The sequence below is a fragment of the Haliotis cracherodii genome, unplaced genomic scaffold, assembly GCF_022045235.1.
Source record: "Haliotis cracherodii isolate W230 unplaced genomic scaffold, xgHalCrac1.p SCAF_18, whole genome shotgun sequence".
Lineage (NCBI taxonomy): Eukaryota > Metazoa > Mollusca > Gastropoda > Lepetellida > Haliotidae > Haliotis > Haliotis cracherodii.
In genome coordinates this window covers 14,700,497-14,728,073 of record NW_027266273.1, presented here as the reverse complement: position 1 = coordinate 14,728,073, position 27,577 = coordinate 14,700,497, and the positions used below count along the sequence as shown (strand labels likewise).

The 27,577-nt window shown below is 45.1% G+C and overlaps 2 protein-coding genes across 2 annotated transcripts; one reads left to right on the top strand and one right to left on the bottom strand.

The window, feature by feature from the left end:
- Positions 1-1,350: 1,350 nt before the first annotated feature.
- On the bottom strand, positions 1,351-24,982 carry LOC139466059 (uncharacterized). Its single transcript, XM_071248074.1, has 10 exons — positions 24,929-24,982; positions 12,048-12,100; positions 9,845-9,898; positions 8,908-9,016; positions 8,184-8,295; positions 7,635-7,782; positions 6,555-6,711; positions 4,336-4,596; positions 3,064-3,239; positions 1,351-1,875 (listed from the first exon to the last, which is right to left on the bottom strand). Exons 2-10 carry the CDS (start codon positions 12,066-12,068, stop codon positions 1,351-1,353), a joined length of 1,563 nt encoding a protein of 520 aa, XP_071104175.1. The 5' UTR covers positions 12,069-12,100; positions 24,929-24,982.
- Positions 18,250-18,867, top strand: LOC139466058 (uncharacterized). The gene has a single exon (XM_071248073.1). The coding sequence runs from the start codon at positions 18,250-18,252 to the stop codon at positions 18,865-18,867; it is 618 nt and encodes a 205-aa protein (XP_071104174.1).
- Positions 24,983-27,577: the final 2,595 nt, after the last annotated feature.

Below are 27,577 nucleotides of genomic sequence, written 5' to 3'. Positions count from 1 at the left end.
CTTACAATAGTCTTAGCGCTAAGATCGCTTTGTGCAAGTGGACCCAGGCCATTTGCTGTGTATATGCGGTATATGTGCTTATAACGAACAACGGTTATAACAACAAAATAAGTTGTCCCTTTGAGTTCGTTATAACGTTCATGTAGTTTACTGTATTTTGAAATTAATTATTGTATCATTGATAAAAGAAATATTTTCACAAATGTCGCGTGGTTTAAAAAGAACAAAGCACGATTCAGTCCCGCTGCATTTGAAAACAAAACAAATCAAAGATCACGTTTGATCATTATTCTCGGAGAAGCACTTGAGTAGCCTTTAAAAGGGAGGTAACTCACGATGCCAGGACGCACGATCACAGGTAACAAAATGGATAGAGTACAAATATCAGTATTATTTGATCATCACATTTCCCATTGTAAACATCATCGGCATATACTTACATACCACATACAACGTACAAAAACATGTTTATTACAGCCGGTGTGTAACGTTGTTAGCATACAATAACACGTTTATTACAGCCGGTGTGTAACATTGTTATCATACAATAACACGTTTATTACAGCCGATGTGTAACGTTGTTAGCATACAATGACACGTTTATTACAGCCGGTGTGTAACATTGTTAACATACAATAACACGTTTATTACAGCCGGTATGTAATGTTGTTAGCATACAATAACACGTTTATTACAGCCGATGTGTAACGTTGTTAACATACAATAACACGCTTATTACAGCCGATGTGTAACGTTGTTAGCATACACTAACACGTTTATTACAGCCGGTGTGTAACATTGTTAGCATACAATAACACGTTTATTACAGCCGGTGTGTAATGTTGTTAGCATACAATAACACGTTTATTACAGCCGGTGTGTAACGTTGTTAGCATACAATAATACGTTTATTACAGCCGGTGTGTAACATTGTTAGCATACAATAACACGTTTATTACAGCCGGTGTGTAACATTGTTAACATACAATAACACGTTTATTACAGCCGGTGTGTAATGTTGTTAGCATACAATAACATCTTTATCAGAGCCGGAATGTAACGTTGTTAACATACAATAACACGTTTATTACAGCCGGTGTGTAACGTTGTTAGCATACAATAACACGTTTATTACAACCGGTGTGTAACATTGTTAGCATACAATAACACGTTTATTACAGCCGGTGTGTAACGTTGTTAACATACAATAACACGTTTATTACAGCCGGTGTGTAACGTTGTTAGCATACAATAACACGTTTATTACAGCCGGTGTTGACATTGTTAGCATACAATAACACGTTTATTACAGCCGGTGTGTAACATTGTTAGCATACAATAACACGTTTATTACAGCCGGCATGTAACATTGTTAGCAACACCATTGTGGTCACCGCCTGGCGTCCTGTTACTCTCGTTCTTGTCTCGCGTCACTTGAACGCTGGGCAGTGTCTGGTTGATGCTCACACACACCAAGCACACGCCGGTGACGAACACAAACACTAGCATAATCATCATAATAATCAGCCCCTGCTGGACGTCATACATCTGAATACTGACACTTATCCCAACGAAGATGACAAACATGGCGAAAGAGAACACAAGACCGACGGCCTTCTTCAAGGTCGACGGGTTCTTCTTCACGTCTCTCAGTTTCGTCTCCAACTTATAAAGCCCAAAAAACAGCAGCCATGCGTATATGAAACCTAGATAATACACGGCGGGGATGCGGACAACCTCCTGGAGTCTGACGAACGTGCGACCTTGAGCGTCCGGGATCCAGCTGTACATGTACAGGATAACGCCGATGTAGATGGCAAGGGGGATAACTCGAAATGCAGCATGGATCTTCCGCCAGAACGGCAACGAAAATATCTTAAATAGAGAGGGTAAATGAAGACCATTATTTATTAGTACAGTCCAGTTCAAATTAAACTTCCCTTCGAACACGATTTGGTCAGGCTAGGAGCTTGTGACCCCGTCGGGATTCAGTCCTGTCGGGTATATGGCCCAGACGCACAAATAAAATTAGTGGCTAAGATTGACATTACATAAAGCAGTCCTGGGCCCACTTGCAAAAAACGATCTTAGATGATCGTAACTCCCATACCTTAACATAGGCTTACGATAGTCGTAGCGCCGAGATCGCTTTGTGCAAGCGAATGGCCCCAAAGCGAATGGACAACCCTTTCATAGTATCCCGACCGATCCAGATAGGATTGCGGTCGAGGAGATATTAGTTGTAAAGTGTAGTGCAAAACTGTTTTCAATTACAGGGCTTTGATACGACGTACACATTTCTGTTTGAGATGAACCCTTACTTGACCGTTAGGCCCCCCAAAAGGGTACATGATTAAGACATGTGTTTGCTGCAAACTTCGTGAATATAACAGTTCGCAATGTATTATTTCAGATCAACGAATCGTAAGTTCGGAGTAATGTCCCTCAGTAAATACACACATGTTGTTTTTTTCAACAAGCAGTGCCCCCAACGCGGGCTTTCCACAATAAGTGTTTTATACATATTCTCAGTGCTGCCTTGACTAAGTAAACCTACAACATTATGGATAACAACTTCCGGTTTATTGCATTCAAGCTGGAGTGAGCTGGAGTGAGTATGGTTTTACGCCGCTTTAAGCAATATCCAGCTATATCGCGGCGGGGGACACCAGAAATGGGCTTCACACATTGTACCCATGTCGGGAATCGAACCCGGTTCTTCGGCGTGACGAGCCAACGCTTTAACCACTAGGCTACCCGATCGCCCCTCAAGCCTGAGTGACAACAGCCAAGCGAGGTACATATGTATGACATGTTGCAACAGATTAACATTAACCGTTGTTGTCAATGTTAATCGGCTGCTTATCACAACATATCATGCACATACTTGTATACATCTAATCACTTGGTTGTTGTCACTCCACAACGGTGAGAGAGTCTACATAGAAACGTCGCTTTTTGCAAGAAACATAAAGTTGTACCTTTTCTAACTTACTCACAACTTCTAGAATGCCAATCAATCAATAATATGAAACGGACGCTTGTTACGCTATTCACACGCACCTGTGACACGACAATGAGAAAGGAAAATCCAAAACAGAACATCGGCCAAAGCTTGGTGCCAAGGAGATCCGGCCCTCCAGTCTGCAGGGCGACCACGGTGCCGTGGAGTGTGACCCAGGTCTCCAAAAGCAGCCGCCAGTATTTGTTAAGATGGAAGTTGGTATAAATCAAACTGCCTAGAAGAAAAAACACGGGGATATGTGATCAAAAACATGTTTCCAGTGCATACCGACACAGGGGCGGTCGGGTAGCCGGGTGGTTTAAGCGTTCGCTAGTCACGCCGAAGACCCGGGTTCCATTCCTGACATGGGTACAATGTGTGAAGCCCATATCTGGTGATTCCCTACATGTGTAAAATGTGTGAATCCTTTTTTCTGTCCCCGACGTGATATTGCTGGAATATTCCTAAAAGCGGCGTAAAACCATACTCACTCACTCGCATACCCACACATGAAAACATAAAACATATCCTCTGAAACTACCGGATAGACATACGCATGAGTGAGGAGGGTTTTACGCCGCTTTTACAATATTCCAGCAACATCACGACGGGAACAGAAAAAAATGGATTCACACATTCTACCCATGGAGGGAATCGAACCCTGCATTCGTCGCGACATGAGAACGCGTTATCCACTAGGCTTCCCCTTCGCCTCACATAAGTATGATATTCTGTGGCACCCCGTTAATGTACGTGTGGACGGTATAATTTGCTGTCAAATACGTGGCCGCATCCGTGGTCTAGTGGATAGAGCGTCTGCCCGGAGAGCGGAAAGTCGGGGGTTCGATCCCTGACCGCGTCATACTAAAAGACCTTAAAAGATGGTATTTGTTGTAGCCCTGAATGGCGCTCTGCATGAAGGGGGTAAACCAAGGACTGGTTGGCTCGGAGTCAGTATACTGTGTCTGGGCTTACTATAAAATGGGCTTTAGTCCAGACTAGCACAAGCATCCACACGCGCGCACAACCCCATACGCACGCACGCACACACACACAGACACACGCACACACACACACACACACACAGAAACCTGCATGCACGTCGCTATATAAGTGCCATAATCTTGGACGCGACGTTAAATCCAATTTCACCTCACCTCACCAATATATACTTTCGAAACAGCAATCGTCTAGAAAGCCGTTTTCTGGACCAAAACGGTTTCCGTACTAAAAGAGAGCTCAAATGTGTCCATGACGACGGATACACAATAACATGTATGGCTAACTGTTGCCGACATCGATGACCAGCACATGGACACATAGATATCTACCTTGCAGCATTATTATCCAAGTGTGGAAGAACCCTAAGGCATGACCCCATGTGTTTTCCATCGGGTGGTACCAAAACGTATAGATGGCGCCCCAAGCAAAGGCGTAACCATGGTAACGTCTTATGAAGGTGAAGGCCGCCTGATCCAGTCTGAGTTTCTTGCTGAACTTGTCCTGCTGAAGGTCAGTGGGCCACAGGAAGACGATGCCCCGGTCTCGATACTCGATCAACATGATGAACACCAGAATCATGACGACGGAGCCTGGAGTGAACAACTAGAATCAGTCATGGTCGTATTGGTGAGCAATGTACATCAGTCATGGTCGTATTGGTGAGCAATGTACATCAGTCATGGTCGTATTGGTGACCATGTACATCAGTCATGGTCGTATTGGTGAGCAATGTACATCAGTCATGGTCGTGTCGATGGGCAATGTACATCAGTCATGGTCGTATTGGTGAGCAATGTACATCAGTCATGGTCGTATTGGTGACCATGTACATCAGTCATGGTCGTATTGGTGAGCAATGTACATCAGTCATGGTCGTATTGGTGACCATGTACATCAGTCATGGTCGTGTCGATGGGCAATGTACATCAGTCATGGTCGTATTGGTGAGCAATGTACATCAGTCATGGTCGTATTGGTGAGCAATGTACATCAGTCATGGTCGTATTGGTGACCATGTACATCAGTCATGGTCGTATTGGTGACCATGTACATCAGTCATGGTCGTATTGGTGACCATGTACATCAGTCATGGTCGTATTGGTGACCATGTACATCAGTCATGGTCGTGTCGATGGGCAATGTACATCAGTCATGGTCGTATTGGTGACCATGTACATCAGTCATGGTCGTATTGGTGACCATGTACATCAGTCATGGTCGTGTCGATGGGCAATGTACATCAGTCATGGTCGTATTGGTGACCATGTACATCAGTCATGGTCGTGTCGATGGGCAATGTACATCAGTCATGGTCGTATTGGTGAGCAATGTTCATCAGTCATGGTCGTATTGGTGGGCAATGTACATCAGTCATGGTCGTATTGGTGAGCAATGTTCATCAGTCATGGTCGTATTGGTGAGCAATGTACATCAGTCATGGTCGTGTCGATGGGCAATGTACATCAGTCATGGTCGTATTGGTGGGCAATGTACATCATTCATGGTCGTATTGGTGAGCAATGTACATCAGTCATGGTCGTATTGGTGGGCAATGTACATCAATCATGGTCGTATTGGTGAGCAATGTACATCAATCATGGTCGTATTGGTGGTTAATGTACATCAGTCATGGTCGTATTGGTGGGCAATGTACATCAGTCATGGTCGTATTGGTGACCATGTACATCAGTCATGGTCGTGTCGGTGGGCAATGTACATCAGTCATGGTCGTATTGGTGGGCAATGGACAACAGTCATGGTCGCATTGATGGGCAATGTATCAGTCATAAAAGTTGATAAGTATGGTCCATTGTTTTACATTAGTCAGTGAGTTTATATGCCACGTTAAGCAATATTGCAGCAATATTGCAGCAGTATCACAGCAGGGGACACTAAGCTTTTACACGTTATAGCCATGGTGGATCTTCGTTTTCACAATCGAACGACCCTTCATCACAAGAATATTGTGAAGACAACCCCTATCAATAAATTAGTTAACTTTGCAAAATGAGTGAGTTGTGTTTAACGCTTCATAAAATAGTTTTTTTTAAATTCAAACGGCGTATCAGCTTAATGTGAACAGGTATGCTGAAAAACCAAGGATCATAGTTATGGCGAATCTTGGATTCGAACCCATGCTCTAGGAATCGAGACAGCTTCGGGACATATCCCTGCACAGTAAATTGCACGGCCTCTGACCGCAACGGCCATGAGTTGCGTCCCTTGGACACGCCAGGAACCTACGATTGTGGGTTCGAATCCCAGTTCGCCCCGATTATGTTTCTAGGTTTGTCAGCACCACACCCGTGTTTGAGGGTTTGATAAAAGTGATAAACGTCTGAGACCTGCATCACTTCCGGCTTTCCCCCCACATTAAGTTGGCACGCCGGGATATCACTGGAATCCTTTTCACAGCGACGTTAAACGCAACTCACTCAAGTTTCTACTGTAAAGGAATAATCATTGAGGGGAAATCCTTCAATATCCAATACACGCATAAAACGTTCGATCATGCCGGGGATCGAGCTACATTGACAAGATGGCTTACTTTGAGAGCTGGCAATAGACACATCGGACGCAAGAGCGTCATACGTCGTGTGCGTCTGCGCAAGATGGAGAAGGTGGAAGAATACATGGAGACCGAAGGAAATATAGTTCCACTTGGTGAGTCGGGTGCTGTAACGTTGGGACTTCGTCACCTGGGCCTAGAAAAGGAGATTCATTTGACTATGGTAGAAGTACAACATATCTGATACAGCAGAACAATCGAGTTTTGTACCAGGAATCTGATAATGGCTAAAAGTAGAATGCGATGTGATCAGGCAATTTTGCAAACTTGAGGTGTTTTTACATGATAGAATACCCAAAAACTACATAGTTATGGAGAACTCGTGCCTAATGCGTGTGTAACTCCATATCAACTTCATCGAGACGTTTTCAACGGCTTCCGCCGTTTCGTTGCAATTAAAGATTGGGAACGTGATTCGATATAAACATTGTTAAGATTACCCCTTGAGGACGTTTGCTATGCCACCAGTGAACTCCTGTTTAGTGAGGTGGGGTGGGGTATACGTCGCGTTCTGGACTATCGCATTTATATAGCTACGTGTATGCACAGGAGTATGTACGTGGCTGCTTGTACTTGCCCGGGCTAACGTCAGTTTTATAGTGCACCCCACTCAGACACAATACACTGTCTCCGAGGCGAACAGTCCTTGTTTTAACCCCTTATGTCGTGCTCAAGGCAGGGTAACAACAAGTACCATCTTTTAACGTCTTTTTGTATGACGCGGCCAGATATCGACCAACCTATCTTCCGTTCTCTAGGCAGACACTCTATAAACTAGACCACGGAGGCGGTATTGATGACGTGAAGACGGGGTATGTAGGAGATCAACTACAAAGTGTGTTTGGAAATCTGATGTCGTCCCACTGTAGAGTAGATACCTCCTATTTTAATTTGCAACCGAGCGCTTTCGCGATCGGTAGGCATTTTTAATGATACGATATGTAGGCTATCGATGTATTCATACGCACGTTGTTTGTATGAAAAGCTTAGTATATTTAAAAGGGGAAACCTCTTTTAACCAATCAGAATCAAGCTTTCTCCAGTGTCAAGGTAGAATACCTTGTGGTGTTGGGCGATGTACAGGACCGTCCAAGTCAAAACCTGGTGTCCGATGTAGCAGAGCCAGGCAAACAGTTGTGTGTAGGGGGTCACTCTGTCCGGGGGGAGCTTCCAGTAGTACCACCGGGAGTCGGGCTCAACGCCGTACCTGGGGGAGGGGTCAGACAGCTTATTTAAAACATAGAAGTAGTAGGGATCACCCTCTCTCTCAAGGTCGTACCTTATGCATTTGTTGACAAATGGACTGGGTGGTCAGACCCGATGCTCATGATATCAATCACTGGATTGTATGGTCCAGATTCGATTATACACAGACCGCCGTCAAATAGCTGGAATAGTGCTGAGTGCGTCGTTAGACAAAAAACAACAAACAAATAGAATTTAAGGGCGAGGAATGAACAGCCATAGATAATTTATACTAAAGGTGTTAGGCAATGCATGACAACTGCTGAAAGATTAAGAGTGACGTGTAGTGGTGGCGGTATGGCTTACATAACTTGAGCCACAGGTAGGCCTATGTGCTTACACGAACTTGTCATTTGTACTTACCTCCCTTTTACGCCCGGTTCCGGTACAAATGGTTCTGGGAGGAACCTCTCCCGTGAGGTGGCGCTGGTGTTGTGCGTGTGCCCTGACTGCGCATCCCAGTGTCTAGCGTGGCCTGAGTGAAAGATGAAAAATCAATGTGTATTCCTCGTGAGTATCAAATAGTGAGTGAGTGAGTGAGTATGGTTTTACGCCGCTTTTAGCAATATTTCAGCAATATCACGGCGGGGGACACCAGAAATGGGCCTCACACATTGTACCCATGTCGGAAATCGAACCCGGGTCTTCGGCCTGATGAGCGAACGCTTTAACCACTAGGCTACCCGACCGCCCCGAGTATCAATGAACTTCACGCAGCTTATATGTATGCATCGTAATCCGAAAAAAGATGTTTACCAGTTTCTGGAGAGGCTTTTTTTTACATTTGGGGTCTTTGGTTGGTTGGTTGGTTGATTGGTTGGTTGGTTGTTTTTTTAACGCCACACTCAGCAATATTCCAGCTATATGACGGCGGTCTGGAAATAATCGAGTCTGGCCCAGACAAACCAGTGATTGACATCATGAGCATCGATCCACGCAAATGGGATCGATGCATGGGGGTCTTTGGTAGGGCAGCTGTAATTTACGTCGAAGTGACTTATTTTCATCTGAGTCTCATCATAAACTCACACAGAACAAACTGAAAAAAAGATGGTGGTTCCGAAGAATCAGTTAGCTGTGCTGTTACCTATGCCGAAGATGATGCCGATGAGGATGACAATGAAGGCGATGCCGCCGGACCACAGAAAGATGTCTTCCCGTTCCCGCAACGCTTTACTCCTTGTCTTCACATCACTCTGGAAGAGTGACACACTTTACTCAACAGTAAAATACATTGCCATTGTTTCAAAATGGCGTTACACCCCAATCTTCCAATCTTCCTAAAAACTAAACGGTACCAGAGTGTCTGGTATGAGTGAGTGAGTTCATTTGGTTTAACAGTATTTTAGTCATGTCAAGCATGTCAGGCTGATGATAGGGGATGTCTGAAGAGATGCGGCTCTATGAACTAGTGAGTGAGTGAGTATTGTTTTACGCCAATTTTAGCAATATTCCAGCAATATCACGACGGGGGACACCAGAAATGGGCTTCACACATTGTACCCATGTCGGGAATCGAACCCGGGTCTTCGGCCTGACGAGCGAACGCTTTAACCACTCGGCTACCCGACCTCCCCTCGATGAACTAACAAAATACTATTTAATAGTGTTTCCCTTCGTGACAGGTAGCAGATTATCGTAACAAATTATTTTAAAATTATAAAAAATGTTGACGTGCATATTTCACAAGATATTTCACATATTCTACAGATATTGCATTCTGTTGTAAACTATTCAGGTGAATCACGATGTCTGTTTGCTGGGCCAGAGAAGCTCCAAAATGAGGCAAGCCGTTGACACCCATCGCCTCGTTAAAACCAACTATTACTGGTAAAATGCTCATCATAAACAGGCAGAATCTTGGATTCAAACCCATGAACACATGATCCTGGTGTGGGTAAGGGACACAACTCCGCGCAAGGAATCGCTGGAACCTTAGCCCACTAGACCACCCGTGCACCTTTAATGCATATGGCAAACAGGATGCCAATGATAACCAAGATAAAGAATCAATGCATCCTTACCTCATCTTGTGTTTCATTAGGCTCCGCCTCCTTCCCGTTGAAGGTTTGGTACGTCTAAAAAAAAAATTAAAGCATATTCCATTATTATTAACTCCATTTTTTACTAAAACAGGTTTCGTTTGTTTCAATTTGTTTTCGATTTTGAAGATCTGCGGAAAGGGTGGCTGCAGAAAGGGTGCACCATTCATCTAAGGCTCCACAAATTACTGTGAAGAATTGTCTCCCTTGGTTGTGCCAGGATCCGCTGCATAACCTGAGGCACATAGAGCTGGCACGCCGTGATGTGACCGATACGTTGTAGAATCCCCCCCCCCCCTCCCAAAACCCCCAATCCCAACCCCGCCAGATAGTTGAAACATAGGTACTTTTTACTCGTGAGCTAAAATGCTATTTCTTACAATCCTTGCTGACTAATTGTGCACTGTTACATTATGAGAAAATTCATTTCGGTAATACGAAACGATTTCGCTCGAAAAAAGATCGAGTACAAGCGTACTCTGGGTTTGACGTATATTATCTGTCCTTCAGCATTGTTCAATGCTGACGGGTGAAGTGTCCACATAATATTGGTTTGTCATGCGTCTCCCCGCCGCTCTGTAAACTCACTAACGGTACACTCAAAGCAGATTGAAAAGGAATGAAGGCTCAAGTAACAACGCCTGCGGAACTCTCTGTGGTTAAATGGACGTTATCGACAATATATACATATATAATGACGACATCAATTTTCTACCATATATGGACCATCATGGTAGGCTGAACGCGTAGTAGGTTATTCTGTTTACGTCGTCCCGGCCTAGAATATAATCTGTGTGATTTGACAAATGAAGGTGATTGTGCATCTCTTTGGAAAGGGGGAATGCACAAATTTCTGGAAAAGGGGAATGCACAAATTTCTGGAAAAGGGGAATGTACAGATTTCTGGAAAAGGGGAATGCACAAATTTCTGGAAAAGGGGAATGCACAAACTTCTGGAAAAGGGGAATGCACAGATTTCTGGAAAAGGGGAATGCACAGATTTCTGGAAAAGGGGAATGCACAAATTTCTGGAAAAGGGGAATGCACAAATTTCTGGAAAAGGGGAATGCACAGACTTCTGGAAAAGGGGAATGCACAGCTTTCTGGAAAAGGGGAATGCACAGCTTTCTGGAAAAGGGGAATGCACCCTCTGTACGGTCATAGTGATCCTTTTGCTGCATGGTTATAGTTACAATTCAACCTGTTAGGCCAAATATAGGCTGGGCGCCAATGTTCGTGGACAAATAATACCCACTGAGATGCTAGTGTGTGGACACTCACGTGTGTTTCCCACGCCATCGTGATCATTCTCTAGGTATATTGAGTGAACAGTATATTTCAGTTATATCACAGTCTGTCCAGATTAGTATGGTATGAACGTCACGAAGGTCGTTGACCCCTGGCTGAAACCAAAAACCGTTATGACCAGGGATCACAGTTGGGGAAAGTATCATGGGATTTGACCACGACCTTCATACACACTGACCACTAAGCTGCATCACTTCATACCACTATGTCTTCACAGGACATCGTAGCCGTAAGCAAACATAAATATATTTGCAAAGACCCATGTATCATACGATATTTTTAGTTATAAAATTATGCACACCTTTGAATATTACACCTTGAAGTCGACATAGATCTCTCTGGCTCACATCCATCACAGGACATCGTAGCCGTAAGCAAACATAAATATATTTGCAAAGGCCCATGTATCATACGATATTTTTAGTTATAAAATTATGCACACCTTTGAATGTTACACCTTGAAGTTGACATAGATCTCTCTGGCTCACATCCATCACAGGACATCGTAGCGGTAAGCAAACATAAATATATTTGCAAAGACCCATGTATCATACGATATTTTTTTGTTTTCATTGTGTACAGCTTCTTATTCACGTGTATTACGACTTCCTTGACCATAATTCGTCCAAAAGTAAAAACGGATTTCACTGTGGAGTAGGATCCAGTACAGTTCTAACGGTTTATCACAATATCGCAGCATATAGCAATGGCTGGTTGTACGACATCGTGATGTTCAGTTTCGATACAGAGGATTAATGTAGTCACATGTAGTGTGATGGTGAAAACATCATCAGATTCAGGAAGTAACCGCAAACAAGACCCGAGGCTATCGATTGAAACTATCGACCCTCCCCATCAACAACAGTCTGTCACTTACCTTCGTGACTGCCGATGTCATGACGTTGTTTCTCCGTCTGACGTCTCTACGATCTGTAATTAGATGTTATCGTGAGGCCAGGTGTTGGCGGAGCAACAGTCTGTTGGCCGTGAGAGGCACCTTGTCAGCACAGCCAACAGGTTTGCTGTGTCAGATGCTAAAGGCTCGTACACATTAGATTTGTATTATTTAAAAATGGCAAATGTCAAGAGGCTATTAACACGACTGGTGAGACTGCACGAATTATGGTTATAATAGATATATAAAGATATTACATACACGTAGAATTGACAAAAAAGGTTATGGATGAAAGGCTATGGATATAGAAAGCAAGATGTGAATGTAACACGTATTTCGATCACAACTTTTAGCAACACAATACTCTAAATGACATACGTCTTAAGGGGTGACTGGGTAAATGAGTCAATGAATATTGTTTAAAACCAAAGGTCATCAATATTCCAGCATTAATGAGACGTCCCTGTAGATACTCGAATCCGGACCAGGCAAACCAGTGGTTGACAGCATCAGTGACAATGACATACACTCAGCCAGGTCACACAGTGGAACCAACCGACTAATCATTTTAGTCGAATCTGGCGTCATGCATTAGGCGGTGGGGACCTGCCCCGGTGTCACCACAGACACATTAAATACGGGGTGCTGGGGGCCTACAGTCTGTCCCGGAATAAACACAGGCAGACATGTATAGGGTGCTGGGGGCCTACAGTCTGTCCCGGAATAAACACAGGCAGACAGGCATTGGGTGCTGGGGGCCTACAGTCTGTCCCGGAATAAACACAGGCAGACAGGCATTGGGTGCTGGGGGCCTACAGTCTGTCCCGGAAAAAACACAGGCAGACAGGCATTGGGTGCTGGGAGCCTACAGTCTGTCCCGGAATAAACACAGGCAGACAGGTATAGGGTGCTGGGGGCATACAGTCTGTCCCGGAATAAACACAGGCAGACAGGTATAGGGTGCTGGGAGCCTACAGTCTGTCCCGGAATAAACACAGGCAGACAGGCATTGGGTGCTGGGAGCCTACAGTCTGTCCCGGAATAAACACAGGCAGACAGGTATAGGGTGCTGGGAGCCTACAGTCTGTCCCGGAATAAACACAGGCAGACAGGCATTGGGTGTTGGGGGCCTACAGTCTGTCCCGGAATAAACACAGGCAGACAGGCACTGGGTGCTGGGGGCCTACAGTCTGTCCCGGAATAAACACAGGCAGACAGGTATAGGGTGCTGGGGGCCTACAGTCTGTCCCGGAATAAACACAGGCAGAGAGGCATTGGGTGCTGGGAGCCTACAGTCTGTCCCGGGAAAAACACAGGCAGACAGGCATTGGGTGCTGGGAGCCTACAGTCTGTCCCGGAATAAACACAGGCAGACAGGTATAGGGTGCTGGGAGCCTACAGTCTGTCCCGGAATAAACACAGGCAGACAGGCATTGGGTGGTGGGGGCCTACAGTCTGTCCCGGAATAAACACAGGCAGACAGGTATAGGGTGCTGGGAGCCTACAGTCTGTCCCGGAATAAACACAGGCAGACAGGCATTGGGTGCTGGGAGCCTACAGTCAGTCCCGGAATAAACACAGGCAGACAGGCATTGGGTGCAGGGAGCCTACAGTCTGTCCCGGAATAAACACAGGCAGACAGGTATAGGGTGCTGGGGGCCTACAGTCTGTCCCGGAATAAACACAGGCAGACAGGCATTGGGTGCAGGGAGCCTACAGTCTGTCCCGGAATAAACACAGGCAGACAGGCATTGGGTGCTGGGGGCCTACAGTCTGTCCCGGAATAAACACAGGCAGACAGGCATTGGGTGCTGGGGGCCTACAGTCTGTCCCGGAATAAACACAGGCAGACAGGCATTGGGTGCTGGGAGCCTACAGTCTGTCCCGGAATAAACACAGGCAGACAGGCATTGGGTGCTGGGAGCCTACAGTCTGTCCCGGAATAAACACAGGCAGACAGGCATAGGGTGCTGGGAGCCTACAGTCTGTCCCGGAATAAACACAGGCAGACAGGCATTGGGTGCTGGGGGCCTACAGTCTGTCCCGGAATAAACACAGGCAGACAGGCATTGGGTGCTGGGGGCCTACAGTCTGTCCCGGAAAAAACACAGGCAGACAGGCATTGGGTGCTGGGAGCCTACAGTCTGTCCCGGAATAAACACAGGCAGACAGGTATAGGGTGCTGGGGGCCTACAGTCTGTCCCGGAATAAACACAGGCAGACAGGCATTGGGTGCTGGGGGCCTACAGTCTGTCCCGGAATAAACACAGGCAGACAGGCATTGGGTGCTGGGAGCCTACAGTCTGTCCCGGAATAAACACAGGCAGACAGGCATTGGGTGCTGGGAGCCTACAGTCAGTCCCGGAATAAACACAGGCAGACAGGTATAGGGTGCTGGGAGCCTACAGTCTGTCCCGGAATAAACACAGGCAGACAGGTATAGGGTGCAAGGAGCCTACAGTCTGTCCCGGAATAAACACAGGCAGACAGGCATTGGGTGCTGGGAGCCTACAGTCTGTCCCGGAATAAGCACAGGCAGACAGGTATAGGGTGCTGGGAGCCTACAGTCTGTCCCGGAATAAACACAGGCAGACAGGCATTGGGTGGTGGGGGCCTACAGTCTGTCCCGGAATAAACACAGGCAGACAGGTATAGGGTGCTGGGAGCCTACAGTCTGTCCCGGAATAAACACAGGCAGACAGGCATTGGGTGCTGGGAGCCTACAGTCAGTCCCGGAATAAACACAGGCAGACAGGCATTGGGTGCAGGGAGCCTACAGTCTGTCCCGGAATAAACACAGGCAGACAGGTATAGGGTGCTGGGGGCCTACAGTCTGTCCCGGAATAAACACAGGCAGACAGGCATTGGGTGCAGGGAGCCTACAGTCTGTCCCGGAATAAACACAGGCAGACAGGCATTGGGTGCTGGGGGCCTACAGTCTGTCCCGGAATAAACACAGGCAGACAGGCATTGGGTGCTGGGGGCCTACAGTCTGTCCCGGAATAAACACAGGCAGACAGGCATTGGGTGCAGGGAGCCTACAGTCTGTCCCGGAATAAACACAGGCAGACAGGTATAGGGTGCTGGGGGCCTACAGTCTGTCCCGGAATAAACACAGGCAGAGAGGCATTGGGTGCTGGGAGCCTACAGTCTGTCCCGGGAAAAACACAGGCAGACAGGCATTGGGTGCTGGGAGCCTACAGTCTGTCCCGGAATAAACACAGGCAGACAGGTATAGGGTGCTGGGAGCCTACAGTCTGTCCCGGAATAAACACAGGCAGACAGGCATTGGGTGGTGGGGGCCTACAGTCTGTCCCGGAATAAACACAGGCAGACAGGTATAGGGTGCTGGGAGCCTACAGTCTGTCCCGGAATAAACACAGGCAGACAGGTATAGGGTGCTAGGAGCCTACAGTCTGTCCCGGAATAAGCACAGGCAGACAGGCATTGGGTGTTGGGGGCCTAAAGTCTGTCCCGGAATAAACACAGGCAGACAGGTATAGGGTGCTGGGAGCCTACAGTCTGTCCCGGAATAAACACAGGCAGACAGGCATTGGGTGCTGGGAGCCTACAGTCTGTCCCGGAATAAATACAGGCAGACAGGTATAGGGTGCTGGGGGACTACAGTCTGTCCTGGAATAATCACAGATAGAGAGACATTGGGTGCTGGGAGCCTACAGTCTGTCCCGGAATAAACACAGGCAGACAGGCATTGGGTGCTGGGAGCCTACAGTCTGTCCCGGAATAAACACAGGCAGACAGGCATTGGGTGCTGGGAGCCTACAGTCTGTCCCGGAATAAACACAGGCAGACAGGTATAGGGTGCTGGGAGCCTACAGTCTGTCCCGGAATAAATACAGGCAGACAGGCATTGGGTGTTGGGGGCCTACAGTCTGTCCCGGAATAAACACAGGCAGACAGGCATTGGGTGCAGGGAGCCTACAGTCTGTCCCGGAATAAACACAGGCAGAGAGACATTGGGTGCTGGGAGCCTACAGTCTGTCCCGGAATAAACACAGGCAGACAGGCATTGGGTGCAGGGAGCCTACAGTCTGTCCCGGAATAAACACAGGCAGACAGGTATAGGGTGCTGGGGACCTACAGTCTGTCCTGGAATAAACACAGGCAGAGAGGCATTGGGTGCTGGGAGCCTACAGTCTGTCCCGGAATAAACACAGGCAGACAGGCATTGGGTGCAGGGAGCCTACAGTCAGTCCCGGAATAAACACAGGCAGACAGGCATAGGGTGCTGGGAGCCTACAGTCTGTCCCGGAATAAACACAGGCAGATATTATAGGCATGAAATAATGGTCATTAGCAACTCATTAAGACATCTACAGTAATTATATAAGTAGGCAATATGAGGGGCTAAAACAGTAAGATATAGGTATAACACATGGGAAGATATATTGAGGGCAGGCAATGTTGGAGTTGAAGACCACAGGAAACATACTGGGCCACTAGTAACCAGGGGTGACAGTAGTGGGTCGAGGGTCGGAGTACCAGAGCAAAACAATGAAAGTATCATAGCAAGGGAATGTGCAGGCTGCCAGAGACAAAATAGATTGGGAGAGGAAACGTAGAGGAAATTGCCCTCGGGTTCATAAATGGTTTGGGGGGGAATAGTCCAGATTCCGGGGGTTGAGGTGGTTACATTACCACAAGTCCTAAAAAGGACCTTGAGGTGAGACAAGAGTGGGGTAGAATCATCTAGTGTAGGGGGGAAAGGTGGTTAACAATGATACATGGAAAAATGAGTAGAACTGTGACGTAGGTACCGATTTAAAAAGGGACAAAAGCCCCAGAGCGAAAAGAGCGGCGAGAGAGCGGCTAGAGAGCGGCTAGGGAGACTGTAATGTTTACGTTCCGTATTATACTCAGAATATGTGTTCCGCTACAATATGGAATCCGGGTATTAGTGTTACCCGAAACCGGAAGTCAAGTGTGTTTACGATGAGTGAATAAAAACCAATCATCATCACCTCGTGCTCTCGTGGTTAATGACAATACATCACATTATGGCGACGAACAGCCTATCGGCCGACCTCTACAGATACCATAGAGGTAATTACTGGCGAGAGACACTTTTCTTGTGTTTGAATCGATACCAACATTGACTTTTTTCCATAGTTCGTTCACACCTACCCTCGCACAACGTTGACCGTACGTAGATAAAATGGCGGCGTCGTTACCCCCATTCGCAGAATTCGAACTGCAACCACGAGAAACAGCACCTACTCGTTTCTCAAAGTACCTCAGGCGATTAGAAAACCTATTCCTCGCCACGGACATCACTGATGCAAACCGTAAAAAGGCTTTGTTGTTGCATTATTCGGGTGAGAATGTGAATGACATTTTCGATACGCTGACTGTTCCTGCGGTTTCAGAGGACGCCGAGGACCGGAAGGACGTTTATTTGTGTGCGATGAAAGCGCTAAAGACTCATTTTGAACCGCAGAAATGCATTGATCAGCTTGTGTACTCATTTCGTCAGGAAACGCAACAAAGTGGAGAGACTGTCAGTGAATTTTATACCCGGTTAGTGATCTTGGCAAAACGGTGTGAGTTTCATGATGAGAACCTGGAAATTAAACGGCAAATCATCCAAAGAACACGTGATCACAGACTCAGACGTAAAGCCATTGAACAAACACTGACACTTGACAGTATTTTGAAAACCGCTCATTCCATGGAAGTTGCTAAAGAAAATGACCTCATGTTCAGTTCACAGCAATCACAGCAACAAGTGCATGCACACCGAGCGAGAGATCAGAAACCACGCCCAAGGGTAACAGTGGAAAATACAACATGCGGAATGTGTGGAGGACACTATCCCCATCATGGCACCTGTCCAGCACATGGAAAAGTATGCCACAAATGTGGAAAATTAAATCATTTCAGTCACGTGTGTCGTTCTAAACCAGATTCCAGTCCCCGCAAACCTGGCAATTTCAATCGTGGCCGTGGGAGAGGAAATTGGAAACAAAGAAATTGGAAACACACACCAGGGAGAAACAGACAATCTGCTCGATCAGTCAATCATGAAGATGAAACAAACAACACAGTAGCTGGCGCTACACACGAAACAAGTAGTGAGGAAGAATACACCTTCCTGCTATCGAAAACAAGTCTGGTTGACTCACCATTTTTCGACATTTCAGTTTCTGGTTCCCCGATCCGAATCATGGCTGACTCTGGTGCTACAGTGAATATTATGAACAAGTGTGACTTTGACAAACTCAACCCGAAACCACAACTTATTTCATCCAAAACCAAAATCTACCCCTATATGTCCATATCACCATTGAACATTTTGGGGAAATTTGAAGCAGACCTGGCTTGTGAATATTCAGACAGGGAGTGTAGAGAGACATTTTATGTTGCGAGTGGACCAAGTAGCTCACTAGTCAGTTGGAAGACATCACAGAAGCTGAACCTCATTCGTGTGGCCAACAACATACACGTGTCGACTGGTGAGAAGTCAACTCAAAAAAAGTCAACAGAGAAGTCGACTTTGCCGTCAATCATACAAGAATTTCCAAATGTGACAGAAGGTATGGGTGCATACATGGGAAATCCTGTCAGAGTCTACGTTGACCCGAACATAAAACCAGTAACACAACCACATCGCAGAATTCCATTTCACGTTCGGAAACAGGTGGAAAAGAAAATCGAAGAGCTCGAGAAATCAGATATCATTGAGAAATGCAACGGGCCGACACCATGGATCTCGCCGATTGTTGTTGTACCGAAACGAGAAACCCAGATGACATACGCATATGTGTGGATATGCGATCTGTGAACCGTGCTATCATTCGTGAACGCCACATTATACCCACGATTGATGACATCGCAGCAGACCTCAATGGCTGTAAGTTGTTCAGCAAACATGATCTCCAGCAAGGGTACCATCAAATCATGCTACACCCTGATTCTCGGAATTTGACTGCATTTTCCACGCACATTGGGCTTTACCGGTACAAAAGGCTCAACTTTGGCATGTCGTGCTCAGCCGAAATATTCCAAAAAGTGATTGGAGATGTGATCCAAGGCATCCCAGGTGCTCGCAATATCAGCGACGATATCTACATTGGTGGTAGAAATGTTTCGGAGCATGATCAGCGCCTACGACAAGTGTTACAGCGTCTGTCTGACTGCAACCTGACAATCAATGCATCAAAGTGTGAGATTGGTGTGCCTAGCATGCTATTCTTCGGTCATCGATTTAGCGCAGATGGTATCTCACCTGATCCAAAGAAGGTGGCAGATCTACAGGCCATCCAACCACCAACAAATGCCTCTGAAGTTCGCAGCATTCTGAGTTCAGCGTCATTCTGTAGTCGTTTCATCAAAGACTTTGCTCTCATCACGAAACCACTGCGTCGACTCACGTGCAAGGATGTTCCTTGGACTTGGGGTGAAACCGAACAACAAGCTCTTGACAGGCTCAAAATGGCGTTATCTGAAAACATAACGCTCAGTTACTTTGACCCCGAGAAGCCATGCATGTTGTTCGTAGACGGAAGTCCCATTGGGCTTGGCGCGGTGTTGACACAGAAGGATCCTGTCACAGGCGAAGTGAAACCACTTCACTTTGCAAGCCATCCACTCTCTGACACAGAGTCGCGCTACCCTCAAATCGACAGAGAAGCACTGTCTATATATTGGGCAATCAAACGTTTCAACTTGTACCTCTACGGTAAAGAGTTTACAGTTGTGACTGATCACCAACCATTGGTATCACTCTTCAACAATCCAGCATCAAGACCATCGGCAAGAATCGAAAGATGGCTGATGGACTTGCAGCATTATCGCTTCACAGTGGAGTACAGACCTGGATCAAATAACCCGGCAGACTACGCATCACGTCATCCTTTGCCTGTTTCAGACCGATCAGGAGAGGAAGACCAGTCTGCTGAAAGTTATGTCGCGTACGTCTCGCGAAATGCTGTTCCCAAAGCCATGACACTTAGCGAAATCGAGAATGCAACATTGCATGATCAACTCCTGCAGGCAGTTATATCGGCTCTGAAATCTGGAAGGTGGCACGAAACCCCACCAGGCGTGTCACTGGCAGAGATGAGTAGATTCGAGAAAATCCAACATGAGCTTGCCTGTTCTGACACAATTCTCTTGAAGTCCAATCGGATCGTTGTGCCAACATTACTCCAGGAACGTGTGGTTGATATTGCACATGAAGGGCATCTGGGCATTGTAAAAACAATCGCATTACTCCGTGAGAAAGTTTGGTTCCCGCTTATGGACAAATTGGTCACTCAGAAAATAAAATCATGCTAACCGTGCCAAATAGCTGTGCCAACCATGCAACGAGAACCCCTGAAAATGTCTCCCTTACCAAAAGCTCCATTTGAAAGGGTGAGTGTTGACTTTGCGCATATTGATGGTGAAACCGTGTTACTGCTGATCGACGACTACTCTAGATACCCATTCGTCGAACCAGTATCCAGCACAAGTGCATCGTGTGTTATTCCCGTGTTGGACAAAATCTTTGCAGCAATGGGAACACCCGAAGTTGTCAAGTCTGACAATGGCCCACCATTTACCAGTGACGAATACAAGAGATTTGCCAATTCACTCGCCTTCAAGATACAAAGAGTTACCCCTCTTTGGCCCCGTGCAAACGGAGGCATTGAACGCTTCGTTGGCTCCTTGAAAAAGCACGTGAAAGTGGCAAAGGCAAAAGGTGAGAACTGGAGAAAAGGTTTACAATCTTACCTCCGGTTGTACAGAACATCGCCTCATGAGACAACAGGAGTTGCCCCAGCGACATTATTGTTGAAACGAATCGTCAGGAACAAGCTACCACAGCTTCCCTACATCGATCCCTTGGCAGAGATTGTTAGCAATCGAGATGCTGAACAGAAACAGAAAATGAAAACCTACCATGACCACAAACGGAATGTTCGACCGTGTAATCTACAAGTTGGTGACAATGTTTTGGTACACAGACCATTCAACATGGTGAAAGGAAACACACCATATGAAATTGACCCCATGATCATTGTGTCCCAGAAAGGCAGCATGTACACCGCAGAAGGAGGAGGGAGAACAGTGACGAGAAACTCATCTTTTTTCAAGAAGCTTCCTTTAATGAACAATCAGTCAGATGATGACAACATGAGTGTCACTAGTGATGTTTACCAGCCTGAGAATGTGATCCAGCACAACCCCAAACAGCAGATGTACAGTCCGACTCATGACATTCCCGTGTCGACCCAGGCAGGTACGCGTGATGTCAAAGTGTCTGATATCCCATCAACGGCTGTCGATGTCAAAGAGACAGTAGTCGAACGTGATACAAGTCGCTCGAGTCCAGATAAACATACTATAGTCCGCAGATCGACCCGTGTCCGTAAAGTTCCAGATAGATTGGTTCTTTAAACAAACAAACAGTGACTGTGTTTGCATATTTGTTGGGTTTTTGTTAAATGTTGATTTTAATTTCTGAAATTTATCAGAGTGCATATGTTGTGATGTGATTTACATCAGCAAGAAAAATGGCAGTTTTAGTTATTACGGTCTAATTTGGAACTGTGGGTGAACAAGATATGTTCTGTGGACCAATTTTAATTTGTCTAAGTGAAAGCAGTGATGGTCAGAGACTTTAGAAGTGCATGTACGTTTATGCAATCAGTGCACGTTTTGAAGACTTTACAGAGACCAGTGACAGTTATAATATTATGTGCATCATTACCAAGTTACATTCTACAAAGAAGAGGATGTAATGTTTACGTTCCGTATTATACTCAGAATATGTGTTCCGCTACAATATGGAATCCGGGTATTAGTGTTACCCGAAACCGGAAGTGAAGTGTGTGTACGATGAGTGAATAAAAACCAATCATCATCACCTCGTGCTCTCGTGGTTAATGACAATACATCACAGAGACGACATCAGGACTGGTGCTCCGCTCTCGGACAAAAAGCCTCGAGATCGGGAGAGCGGCTGGGGAGACAACATATGGACTGGTACTCCGTTCTCGGCTTCTTGTCACGATCTTTCGAACCAGCATTTTGACCGAGACTGAAGCTTTGCGGCCGAAGTCTCGTATTTAAGTGACAAATAGAGTTAACTGACCGGCAACACAAAGTGGGAATAAAAGCTGTTAAACAAAGATCACTCTTTGTGCTTGTTGGAGGAACTATGGTAATAGGTCCAAGGCCCTCGGGTACTGACATTGTACCTCTCGCTCATCCCTGACTGTCAGCACCAAGAACGAGGGGATTACCGTAGTTAGGTCGTAGATGTACACAGCTTTTTTTCCATTGTCATTGGCCATCCACCTATCTCCCCTGACATTAGGTCGTCCTAGCCCACTGTTGTCTAATCTCTAGGTTCTTTTTAGGACTTGTGGTAATGTGACCGTCTTGACTTCCAGAGTCTGTACTGTCACCCCGCAAACCATATATGAATCCGAGGGCAATTTCCCTTACGTTTCTTCTCCCAATCTATTTTGTCTTTGGCAACCTGTATGTTCCTTTGTTATGTTACCTTTATTGTTTTGCTCTATCACCCCGACCCTCGACCTACTACTGTCACCCCTGGTTAACAGTGACCCAGTATGTCTCCTGTGCTCCTCAATTCCTATATCGCCTACCCTTCCTATATCTTCCCATGTTTTATACCTATTTCTTACTCTGTTAGCCCCTCATCTTGTTTATTTATATAATTACTATGAGTGTTTTAATGACTTGTTAATTACTATTCTTTTATCTATTATTTTATGCCTATAATACGGACAGGTATAGGGTGCTGGGAGCCTACAGTCTGTCCCGGAATAAACACAGGCAGACAGGTATAGGGTGCTGGGGGCCTACAGTCTGTCCCGGAATAAACACAGGCAGACAGGTATAGGGTGCTGGGAGCCTACAGTCTGTCCCGGAATAAACACAGGCAGACAGGTATAGGGTGCTGGGAGCCTACAGTCTGTCCCGGAATAAACACAGGCAGACAGGTATAGGGTGCTGGGAGCCTACAGTCTGTCCCGGAATAAACACAGGCAGACAGGCATAGGGTGCTGGGAGCCTACAGTCTGTCCCGGAATAAACACAGGCAGACAGGTATAGGGTGCTGGGGACTTATAATCTGCCCTGAATCCACACAGGCGGACAGGTATAGGGTGCTGGGGACCTATAATCTGCTCGGAATAAACACAGGCAGACAGGTATAGGGTGCTGGGGACCTATAATCTGACAGGAATAAACACAGGCAGACAGGTATAGGGTGCTGGGGACCTATAATCTGCCCTGAATAAACACAGGCAGACAGGTATAGGGTGCTGGGGACCTATAATCTGCCCTGAATAAACACAGGCAGACAGGTATAGGGTGCTGGGGACCTATAATCTGCCCTGAATAAACAGAGACAGACGCATTATGAACCACTACTTGTACTACTTTTGCACGCGGTATATAGCGGGGGTGTCATGTACTGTTATAAACGATACACGTGAGCTTGAGCGTGAGTAACCTGTGTTGAACTCTCCTGAGGGCGAAGTGCAGTAGAAAAACAAGGACCTGAAGGAAGTCCCCGGCAGATATATGATGACAGGAGGAAGGGAGTTGGGGGGGGGGGGGGAGAGGGGCTCACGTGACTTCGGAAGGGTAATCCCATTTCAGAAGGGTGAAGGTCGAGTGGAGTGAAGGCAGTGATTAATAATATCTCATCGGATGTACGATTATATATCAGGTTGACTACGATTTTGAACATCATGTCATCTATGTACACTTAAGTACATCTAGGCGTTATATAACATCATGAATATCATGTCAGCTGTACGATGAAGTACATCTAGGCCTTATATAACATCATGAATATCATGTCGTCTGTACGATGAAGTTTATCTAGGCAATATACAAGATCATGAATATCATGTCGTCTGTACGATGAAGTATATCTAGGCAATATATAACATCATGAATATCATCATAAATATCATGTCGTCTGTACGATGAAGTATATCTAGGCGATATATAACATCATGAATATCATGTCAGATGGACGATGAAGTATATCTAGGCGTTATATAACATCATGAATATCATGTCAGATTGACGATGAAGTATATCTAGGCGTTATATAACATCATGAATATCATGTCAACTATACGATGAAGTATATCTAGGCATTACATAACATCATCAATATTATGTCGTCTGTACGATGAAGTATATCTAGGTGTTGTATAACATTATGAATATCATGTTGTCTGTACGATGAATTATATCTAGGCGTTATATAACATCATGAATATCTTGTCAGCTATACGATGAAGTGTATCTAGGCGTTATATAACATCATGAATATCATGTCAGCTGTACGATGAAGTATATCTGGGCAATATAATATTATACATATCATTTCGGATCATGTTTACTAAATTAGATATATATGATAATGTATATCATATATTGTATCTCACGTCGTTTGTATGATATATGAATATCATTATAAGTATTATATATCATATATATATATATATATATATATATATATATATATATATATATATATATATATATGAATCATACGGTGTTTAGGGTCACGTATTTATTCACGCCAATAACCAAACCTCTACTAAGTAGTTACTGTTTAAATAGGTCAGACACATTTACTCGTGAGTATGAAGACTTACTGTGGTTCATTCTGCTACAACCTGTGCAAGAACCCTTTCAAATACAAAACCACTCCCTGAAACAGCCGACACTGCGATTTATATCTGGAGGGCACAGATTATTGCTGTAGCGTACATAAACGTCCACATGCACAAGACGAATGTGTGATTTACATTCGTACTTATATCGGTATAAAGAATTAACAAACACCACGACACCGCACGTACCTCAGGTCAAATTCCAGCCTCGCTACCTCGGAGCGGCCAGTGTTTGTGTTGGTTTATTGGTGAGACGAAATCTAGGTCACTCGGCGGGTGCAACACCTGCCCTCGGATAGCCATAGAAATCACATTACTTTGAATTTGAAGATTTGTCTCTGTAATTCTATTTATCAAATACACATCAGTTCATATAATAGTCTTGAGGATGAGGATATATGTTAGATCTGGATGGTAACGTGACGACTCGTTATTAGCCAGTACACAGTTCTGTTCGTCAGTGTTATTGATTGATCTTCAGCTTATGTGAGGCATCCGTTGTCTATATCAATGGGGTCCGCCTTGTGGGAATATTTCATATGCCGGCTTTGACGAACCTAATTATATCCCCTCTGGTTAATAACATAAGAATCGAAACATGGACACATATGTTCAGTAGGTTATGTAAGATAGAATCTGTTGCGGGTGATATCGGATGTCGCTTCGAGCAAAGAATATGTTGATAGTAAGGAAATGCTTCAGAAACGATTTCTAACTATAAATAGCTGAGTATTCTAAAATCAATATTCGACTGAAACAACTATCTGGACAAAAAATATTACTATTTTATCTTTATCTTTTATCTTTAAATATAACCCCTGAATAATTTTATAGAACTCATAATTAGGCCATCAAACTTGGGTTTTTTTGGTTTTGTTTGTTGCTTAACGCCGCACGCAACAATATTCCAGCTATATGACGGACCAGACAATCCAGTGATTGACATCATGAGCATCGATCCACGCAATTGGAATACGATGGCATGTATCAACAAGGTCAGCGAGCCTGACCACCTGATCCCGTTAGTCGCCTCTTACGAGAAGCATGGGTTGCTGAAGACCTATTCTACCCCGGATCTTCACGGGTCTCATCAAAATGTAAGAATCAATTATATTTTCACATTTAAGTTCCACATGAAGGCATTTCCAATATTCCAAAATATCATTTCATGGGAAGGTTCTCAGCAGGATAAAGCCAAAGGATAAAAACGGTATCCGATGGCGTATAAAGATGCAAATATGGAATGAAAGGTCAGGTCGGTACTACTTTCAGTGTTTACAAGCAAACATGGCGTCGCCCTGGTCAATCGGCAATCAAGTAAGGATAAACCATTGGATATCTGTCGATACTACACGGATAATTGTTATCGTTATCAATACAATATATAGTTTAAGATAATAGTCTACGTCTAACGTGGACGTAGCTGAGACATTTTACAAGTTTTGGTAACTTTGGACATAAGTTACGAAACAATTTAGCGAAGATACGTATATACTAGCCTTGCGGGATCAGTTTCCATATTTATGGAATTATTTTTCAAATTTATAAGATTTAAGTCATTAACCCACTGGCTTGATAACGGTGCTTGTATCTATAACCGATACGGCGCATTCATTGTAACAAGAAGGTTTATATCTATAGAACCATCTCCTTGTTCGAAAGTGTGTGTTTAATTAATATGGTATAGTGAGATCAAATACATGTTCGCATGTTCTGTATAAAATACGGATCACCACATCCCATGCACTTATACTTTTTTGTTTATTCAATGTTTTTTCTCCCGAAACAGTATATTTACCATTCCAAAACACACGTGATAACCTCCATATAGCATGACGGCCCGTAAATGCTTGTGTCTGGACCAGTCAAATTAGTGGTTGATGTTATGAGCAACGTCCAACGCAGTCCCGGTACGATGACAGGCAAATAACCAAGTCACCGAGCCTGGTGATGTAACTGTTCCTAGTTGAGGTATGAGAGAAGTAGAATGTATGTGTTGTATCCCAAGCTAGGTGCATGTCGTTGTGCAGAAGGTGTCGAAATTTGTGATGTCTTCTTCAAAACATATTTAACATACCATTGATTTGTCGAATTTCAAATTTTACCATTTTTTTCATATTTATATATTTGTAAGCACCATATCCGTGCTCGTGGGTTTCCCAAAGTGTTAAACGTCCAAGACTTACATCACTTCGGGCTTTCCCTCACATTAGGCTACCAGACTTTAAATAACCGAAATACTGTTCAACGCGGTGATAAAAGCAAAAAAGCTCACTCACACACCCAGCAGGGATGCCGCAGAACACTGCTGTATGAGACCCGTGAAGATCCAGGGTAGAATAGGTCTTCAGCAACACATGCTTGTCGTAAAAGGCAAATATGTTTGTCGTAAGAGGCGACTAACGGGATCGGGTGGTCTGGCACGCTGCCTTGGTGGACGCATGTCATCGATCCCAAGTGTATGGATCGATGCTCATGATGTCAATCAATGGATTGCTGGGTCCCGACTCGATTATTTACAGACCGCCGTCATATAGCTGGAATATTGCTGAGTGTGCCATTAAACAACAAACAAACAAATAAACTGTTGTATGCCTATCAGTGAGTGAGAATGTGTTTATGCCGCTTTTAGCAAGCAGTATTCCAGCAATATCACAGCGGGGGACACTAGAAATTGGCTTCAGACATTGTAACCATGTTGGGAATCGAACCCAGGGTTCGGCGTGACGAGCGAACGCTTTAACCACTAAGCTACCCCCTGCCCCTTATCACAAATTGTCCTTTGACTTGGCACAGAAGTAACTAGGTTAGCCGTAAAGTGTCTGCAGGTAAGAGGCC

Excerpts from the sequence above, each read along its gene's own strand:
- LOC139466058 (XM_071248073.1), top strand. The coding sequence starts at position 18,250 with ATGGCTGACTCTGGTGCTACAGTGAATATTATGAACAAGTGTGACTTT.
- LOC139466059 (XM_071248074.1), bottom strand. The coding sequence starts at position 12,068 with ATGACATCGGCAGTCACGAAG. Across the intron at positions 6,712-7,634 it reads ACATCGCCCAACACCACAAG|GCCCAGGTGACGAAGTCCCA; the intron begins GTATTCTACCTT and ends CTCCTTTTCTAG. Across the intron at positions 3,240-4,335 it reads TTGGATAATAATGCTGCAAG|GCAGTTTGATTTATACCAAC; the intron begins GTAGATATCTAT and ends TTTTTCTTCTAG.